The sequence below is a fragment of the Histomonas meleagridis genome (assembly GCF_020186115.1).
Source record: "Histomonas meleagridis strain 2922-C6/04-10x chromosome Unknown contig_37, whole genome shotgun sequence".
Lineage (NCBI taxonomy): Eukaryota > Parabasalia > Tritrichomonadida > Dientamoebidae > Histomonas > Histomonas meleagridis.
The window spans coordinates 184,287-192,581 of NW_027150880.1; the positions used below are offsets into that span (position 1 = coordinate 184,287).

The 8,295-nt window shown below is 29.0% G+C and overlaps 3 protein-coding genes across 3 annotated transcripts; 1 reads left to right on the forward strand and 2 right to left on the reverse strand.

The window, feature by feature from the left end:
• Positions 1-309: 309 nt before the first annotated feature.
• GO595_005688 (uncharacterized protein) lies at positions 310-972 on the reverse strand (the record flags this gene model as incomplete). The annotated part of the gene is made up of 1 exon (XM_067918958.1): positions 310-972. The coding sequence occupies one exon, from the start codon at positions 970-972 to the stop codon at positions 310-312; it is 663 nt and encodes a 220-aa protein (XP_067774183.1).
• A 3,024-nt stretch (positions 973-3,996) lies between these two features.
• GO595_005689 (uncharacterized protein) lies at positions 3,997-5,232 on the reverse strand (the record flags this gene model as incomplete). Its single annotated transcript, XM_067918959.1, has 1 exon — positions 3,997-5,232. The coding sequence occupies one exon, from the start codon at positions 5,230-5,232 to the stop codon at positions 3,997-3,999; it is 1,236 nt and encodes a 411-aa protein (XP_067774184.1).
• A 386-nt stretch (positions 5,233-5,618) lies between these two features.
• Positions 5,619-7,052, forward strand: GO595_005690 (DNA excision repair protein ERCC-5; the record flags this gene model as incomplete). The annotated part of the gene is made up of 1 exon (XM_067918960.1): positions 5,619-7,052. One exon carries the CDS (start codon positions 5,619-5,621, stop codon positions 7,050-7,052), a length of 1,434 nt encoding a protein of 477 aa, XP_067774185.1.
• Between the last annotated feature and the right edge of the window lie 1,243 nt (positions 7,053-8,295).

Here is an 8,295-nt window from a genome sequence, read left to right on the forward strand (position 1 = left end):
ATTGAAAAAGTGTTGTTTCCATTAACGTTCGCCATAAAATCTCAATGATTTGATCGAAAAAGGATTATAAATCTTGAACAAATAAATGTAAACGATATTGTATTTTATTTTTCAGTGAAATAGATGTATTTGTTATTAACATTCTTGATTTTTATTAAAAGGAAAAGTTAAAAACATAATTTTAATGATTTTTCAACAAAAATTAATTGCTGCCCTTTTTTTTAAAAAAAAATTTTACTTAAAAAAAGTCCGTTTATTTACAACAATATAAAAAATATGTTATTCGTTCGATGAATTTAAAGAAAAAACTTATTTGCTTGAATTAAGAATTTCAATTTCATCTTCAGCAATCTGTATGTTCTTTTTTAAGGCTTCGATTTTCCCTTGTAATGATTGAACATGAGTTCGTAAGGTGATGATTTGTGGTGCATCTGCTGACTTTTCTTCTGTTTTTGGTGTGATTGGTTCATCAAGCATTACAAAGAGGTTACTAAGATCGTTATCTATATTTCTATAGTCTTCAAATAACTCCGATTTTTGACGTATGTATGCTTCCAAATCTTTTATTTCTTTCTGTTTGATATTGATTTGATTTTGCATTTCTTGAGATTGTTGTTTTGCTCTTTCATTCTCTCTTTCAACTACTTCTACCTCTGTTTTTAATTCGTCTACTTTTTTTTCGAGGGCCATTAATCGTTGTAATGCTTGAATTTCAGATGGAGAAGTTTCACGTTCTTTTTGAAGATCATTCAATGCTTTTTCAACAAGAGATCCAAAAATTTGATCCGAGTCTGCAATTTTTTTTAGCATTTCAATAAAAATATTAATTCTTTCTTCACTTCCCATTCTTGAATTCCTTGCTCTTTCACGAAGATTCCTTTCGAGCCATAGCTCTAATTTCACTTGTGGTGCTTTATCCTTTGAATATATATCACGAGAATTTGCATTTGTTTTTAAAGCACTCGAATTCATGTGGACGTTTACATCGAAAAGTGACAATTTCACGAAAAAAACCCTTAAACTCGGCAGGAGGAGTTTTATGGCAAAAAAATAGAGAGGTTGCAGAAGGCTATGTTATATATAAAATGGATAAGAAAATTGAATTTTTTTCAAATTTGGGGGTTTTGACTTCATGATATTTGGACAAATGTTTCTTGAATTCCTAGGTAGCAATATGCTATTAGTGTTTTTTTTTACAAAATTCCTTAAATAATTTTTTATGAAGAATTTTCTTTTTGAAACGAATTTTTAATTTTTCTCAAAATTAGTCAAAAGAATTTCTTAGATATCCGAGAGCCTTAGATATTCTCATAACTGTACTCCACAACATGAACCATATAAATTTTTATTTGTCCAATTTTTTAATCATGGAGCTTTCCTTTGAACCATGTTGGTAAAACGATTAAATTCTTCACAAATGTAAAAATTGTTTTTTTAGGATTCAAATGAACTCAACAAATCGATGCAGACTTTTTTTTTTTGAATCTATATCATAAACATTATCAAAAAGATAAGTAGTGTTCATAATATCAATCAAGAAAACAATAATTTTCTTCAAAATAACGAGCCGAATTAACGATCAAAAATGATTTAATACCCATAAAAATTAAAATTTAAATTTTTAAAAACTCCACGAACAAATTGTGCTTATCCTTCAATATAGAAATATAAATGCTGATTTTTTGATTATTTTGATCTTAAAACTTTCTTCACAATTTTTAAATTTTTGATTCCCAAGCACCCAAAAATCCCCATTTTATGACAACGGTTGTTTATTTTACAACCATTCAATCCATCAAAAGCAAATTTGTGCAAATCGTTCGAAAATTGAGTAAATTGAATTCATGTTTTTGAGTTTATTGTTCGTTGGGAATCTGTCAATTTCTGCCGCTAGAAAGTGAAACCAATATTCAAAAAAAAAAGAGCATTTCGATGGAATTTTGAAACGATATTTTAGGATTCAATTTATCGTTCTGACTTACCAATTATCATTTTTATGTTTTTGGTGAATCATTTTGTTGCCATCGTTTCTTTTATATATTTCATACATGAATTTAGAGCTTCACATACTAATGTCAGTTCAAACATCAATAAAATCTTATATCTACACACCATTAAAAAAGATTATAATAAAATTGGAAAAGAATCACATATTTCAAGATTTCCAACATATGTTGGATGTAGTTCTTATTGTGATTTTTCATTTTGGAAAATGCATTTTTATGATAAATCTTATAATGATTATACTTACTTATGTTTTCATACCAATGACATTAATAAATTCAAGAAGAATATAGCAGCAAATAATTATTCTTCCATTATAACATTCATAATCTTAGCATTAGCTTCAGCAGAAATTTTGTTCGAATCAAAGGAGAAAAAACTCAAAAACTTATTGAATGATTTGAAAATGCCAAATTTATTATTTCACATATTTTTCATAAATTCATTTCAAAGTTTTGAATCAGGCACACTCACAATTAATTCTGATGATGATTTCCTCGAAGATTATAGCCAATTTATGTATTCAACATATCATGTTGTTATCGGAAATGGAGTAACACAAATTCCAGATGCAGAATTCGCAAATTGGAATATAAACACAGCTTATATTGGTGATTCAGTTACGAGAATTGGTGTTATTGCTTTTCAATCATGCAGTTATCTGCATTCAATATACATCGGGAAGAGTGTTACAAAAATTTATGCAGCATCCTTTTCGGGTGTTTCAAATCTAAAATGCATATTTTTTAGTGGTGTGAAAGAGCCAACAATATCGCAATATCGGTGGTTCACAACTGCTTTTGATGATTATTTAGAAATGATAGTAATGGTTCCTTCAAATTATGAAGGAAATAGTTTTGATATTTTTGATGTTACCAAAGGAATAATTCTTGATGAGTGTCGCGATTTGGGATGGGAAATTCCAACTGTTACTCCAACAAATACGTTTACCAAATCAAATGCATTTACCAAGTCAAATACTTTCACTAAATCAAATTCATTTAGTATATCAAATACATTCACTAAATCAAATTCATTTACTAAGTCAAATACATTCACTAAATCAAATTCATTTACCAAGTCAAATACATTCACTAAATCAAGTGCATTTACCAAATCAAATACATTCACTAAATCAAATGCATTTACTAAATCAAATACATTCACTAAATCAAATGCATTTACTAAATCAAATGCATTTACTAAATCAAATACTTTTACCAAGTCAAATACATTCACTAAATCAAGTTCATTCACTAAATCAAGTTCATTCACTAAGTCAAATGCATTCACTAAGTCGAATACTTTTTTTCAGTCAAATGCAATTTCAGATTTCACTTTCACATTTTCATATATTTTAACTCATTCACTACGAATTACAGAAACATTTTCATTCACATTAATCATTTCGAATTCATTTGTAGTTACGATGTACAATTCGAGTTATTTCTATACATTAACCAAATTTTTAAATTACAATTATACAATAATTAAATATTCTCAATACTTAACTATTATTTCCAATTACTTTACTATTTATCAACAAAATTACAAAACAAATAATCAGAAAAATGACACAATAATCATTGTAATTGTTGTAATAATAATTGTTGTAATTATTTTGGTTATAATTTCAATTTTCTTGATAAGGAGAATAAAAATCACAAAACAAATAACATCAGAAGTTATTACCGAAGAAGAAAATAATTCAACAAATGAAATCACAACAATTATGTCAATGGACAATACCGAAATTGATCCATTTGCAAAAGATTTCGCTGAAGATAATCGACTAAATCACTTATAGAATAGAACTGTTATAACTTTACGCAGTTACATATTTATGTGAATACGTTTATACACAAAAAAATTATTCATAAAATGTTTACATATTATTATGCTAAAACTGTTATAACTTTACGCAGTTACATATGAATGTGAATACGTTTATAACCAAAAAAATTATTCATAAAATGTTTACATATTATTATGCTAAAACTGCTGGTATGGCATTAACGTTGCCATCAACTTATTTAATTCCTTATTTCTCTTCGGAGAAATTGCAGCGTCGAACATGCTCGCGAATTCTCCTTTTTCTTTTTCGGAGAATGGAACCGAAGAATAAAATTCAGTTGTTTGTGTCTTCAGACAAAATGTTAAATCGTTTGAATTTTGCATTATAATTTCATTTACGTTTTGCCCACTTTCGAATATGTCGTGCGCAAATATGATATTACTTTCCATTGATGATGACATATATTTTTCATTTGACCTTAAATAACATAAAGCGTTATCATAGATTGCTGTGTTCGCTTCAAGTGATGGCTCTGGATATTGTTGGAATTGTTGATTCATGTTCTCAAATGATGGACGTAACGCTTCTTTAATTTTCTTCTTTTCTTCTTTCGTTAAGTCAGGTGAAGTTAACACATAAAAAGTGACATCGGGCCCTTCAAATTTTAAGAGTAAAGTTTTGATAATTTCATCGTTTGGAATATTTGAATTGCATTTGGGAAAATTACAAATGGCACTTTTTTGCTTGGGATTCATGTAAACGATAGCGCGGTTTTTGACAAATGGAGCAAAAACAAAAAAGGAAGCAAACTCAGGGGAAATGTGTGAGATAAATAACTTGTTTTGAACATGGCAGGAGATGCCCCATATGTTTGGATTTGAGTTTATAATTGTGAATTCGGTAATGGCTGTCATGACTATTGAACGATTCCAATTACCACTGAGAATTTGTGGGAAGGTAAAGTTAATAGGGGTTAAGCAAAAAATTTGATCACATAATTTTTTGCCTTTATCCTTTAAATAGTTTTCGAGTTGTTCACTACATTGGATTCCTGGGCCAAGTGAAAAAAGTGAAATATCGACAATCCTATCAAGAGCTCTTAAAACAGCAGCTCCAGTATAACTTGCTGGCATTCTTAATACGAAAAATAAAAGGTTTTCTCCATTGAACGGTATTGTTCTGATGGCAGCATTTGTCTGTTTGTATGCAATTACATTTACTCCATCACCTTCAAATGTTACTGTCATAAATGTGTAAAGAGAAACAACTGAACTGAGAAAATTTTCTGTGGTTTCATCTGAAATATTCGGAGGATAACGATATTTTACGGAGTCCAATAGGTTGCCTTCTTCTTCTCCTTTCGCACCTTTTTTTGCTGGCTTATGAATGAAAACATAAAAAGAGCAACTTTGGTTTGCCCCGGAAAATAGCATTTTACAAACGATAAGAAATTCCAATGCATTTTGATCGTCACTGAACCACCTTTCCCTAGGGTACCCCAAATGTGTTGAACACTTTTTGCTTGGAATACTTGTGTCACTTTTGGATCAGCCTGCCCCAGAAACATTCAAAACTTTACATTCATTAAATGGGGGTACCAGGACTATGGAGAATACTCGACATGGCTTCCCAACCCTTTAATTTCGAACAACATTCTGGAATACGAATTGCCGTAGATATATATCCTTATTTAAACAGATTACTTCATAGTTCAAATTCATCAAAATGGCTTTTTTATTTAATGAAAAGCATTTTCAAAATATGTCATTTCAATATTAAACTCATCATAGTGTTCCAAGGTAAAAAGCCAGCCGAAAAGATGTACAGTACTTCTCTTGGTACCGAATCAGATTTATTAGATTACACTCGAGTTCGATCTGCTCTACTTCGGTCTAAGCCACAAAACACAGACGTTGTAGAACCAAAGAAAACGAATGAACAAATATCACTTTTACCAATACCAAATCAATTTTCATCAAATTCACCATCGAAAATCATCCAAATCCAAAATCCAGATGACCCATTGCTATTCTCAATGGAGCAACTTCAAAATATGTCTAAAACAAAATTAATTGTCAGTAAAACCCCAAATATTATACATTCAAATGCAACAAATCCTATTTTTTTCCACGAAAATCCAAAGCCGCCGTCCACCAATTCCTCTCCAAACAAGAAGAAGTCCGAAATTAAGTTAGCTCAACCTGTTGAACAAGATTTCGAATATCATTCCAAAATTCTCGAGGGAATCGATGATATCATCAACGAAGACGACATTGATCCTGACGAAGAACCCGGAAGCAGTCATTCCCATATACCAATATCACTTTTACCTGCCGATAATCCTTTTTTACCACCAATTGAAAATTATGTTACCGCAGATCATGTTCGAATGTCAATACATCTCTTTGAATTGCTTAACATTCCTTATGTTATGGCACCAGAAGAAGCATGCGCTGAATGTGTCCGATTAGAAATGGAAAATATTGTCGACGCTGTTGGTAGTGATGATAATAATTCTGTTTTGTTTGGTTCTAAATGGTTAATTCGAGGTCTATTTACAAGTCCTCAATCGATTACGTTAAAATCTTTGGATGATATTGGATTGACTCGGGAAAGATTATTAAATTTGGCCATGATGATTGATGGCGATTATAACTATGACATTAGAAGAAGATTGTTTACTGTTGGCCCTGTTCGTGGTATTGAAATTTTATCCCAATTTCCAAATAAGGAAAAAGGTTTAATTGAATTTAAAGAATGGTGGCTAAGAATAATAAAATACAAAGGACAAGAAGAAGATGATGATAAGAAAAAGCTGGCCAAGAAAAAATGGATTCGAAGGCTCGCAATGCCAACCGATTTTCCCCCTTCAAATTTGATGCAAGCATTCAAAAAGCCGGTCGTTGGCACTGAAAAAGTGGCGACAACAAAGTTGACCGTTAAGAAGGATGAATTGATTAAATATGTAAGTCAAAACTCAATGACATCGCCAAATACAATAGAAGAATATGTTAACGCTTTCATAAAAAGAATTGGAAGCTTTGATGGGAATGCTAAATTGATTGGATTCTCAAAAAATAGTTTGGCGATTCCAGAAAAGTTTGAAGTGTTTTTGGATAAAATCAAAGAATACGACAAAGAAAATAAAACTGTTGATAGCAGTAATGGTCAGGAGTTTTTGGATGATGATGATTCAAGTACATTGTCAACGGAAGAAGAATCCGAAAAAGATTCAATTGAAGAATCACAATAAATAAAATGTATGTATAAGCATTAATGGTCATGTCGAACAATTTTAACTTTTGTTAGATTTGTAGAAAGAATCGAATTGTGAATGTTGTATGAAAACATGAAAAGGAAATTCTTTTGTTTTAAATTTCCAAAAGTGAATTTTTCTTACCAACATATGAATGTGGGCTAACATAGATAAGAAGGGAAGGTTTTAAATATGCTTTTTAATAATGAGTTCAATCGATTCTGAATAATTTCTCATAAAATTCATAAATTAACTTTTATATACAATTGGGGCATTTTTTTGTCACTCGTTCTCTTTTTTTGTGATTCTTTCTAATCGTTTGGAGCACCCTGCACATTTTGTTTGACAAATGACGAACAATGTTACTAATGATGATACTAATGTCTTAAACACAGGAAATAAAAATTTAAATTATTTATCAATCTGCTTGAAATTCCTAAATGAGCTTGAGAAAACTATATTCAGTTTAACATAAGAAAACTTTCAGACGTACTTTACAAAAGTATTGGGATTTTTTGATTCAAATTATCCCTATACATTTAATACGATTAATATATATTATTACCATTATAAGTAATATAGTTTTTAATGCATTTTCATCACGAAAACAAGTATTTGATATTTACATAAATTTTTTAAAAGAACTTCAAATGAAAGAAGAAGAAATTAATCAAAATATCGTTAAATTAATATCAATTTTTATCAAACGTATATCTACAACGAACACACAAGAATCATATTATTTAATAGAACAAATGATTGAACAAAATTTAATTGATAAAAATATCACCAAAAATATTAATTCAAAATATTTTGCACATTATAAACCAAAAGAAGAAAATCAAATCCAAATGACATTTGGATCTAATAGAAATGATCCGATAGAAAAATACTTTTTGGATAATCATTTATAATATGTTTTAATAATTTGGAATATGTTTTAATAATTTAAAATATGTTTTAATAATTTAAAATATGTTTTAATAATTTGAAATATGTTTTAATAATTTAAAATATGTTTTAATAATTTAAAATATGTTTTAATAATTTGAAATATGTTTTAATAATTTAAAATATGTTTTAATAATTTGAAATATGTTTTAATAATTTAAAATATGTTTTAATAATTTGAAACAGCACTTCATATAGCAGTTAGAAATAATAATATAGAAATAGTAAAATTACTTTTAGATAAAGGAATTGATGTTAATGCAAAAACTATTCATTTGAATAATTTGGA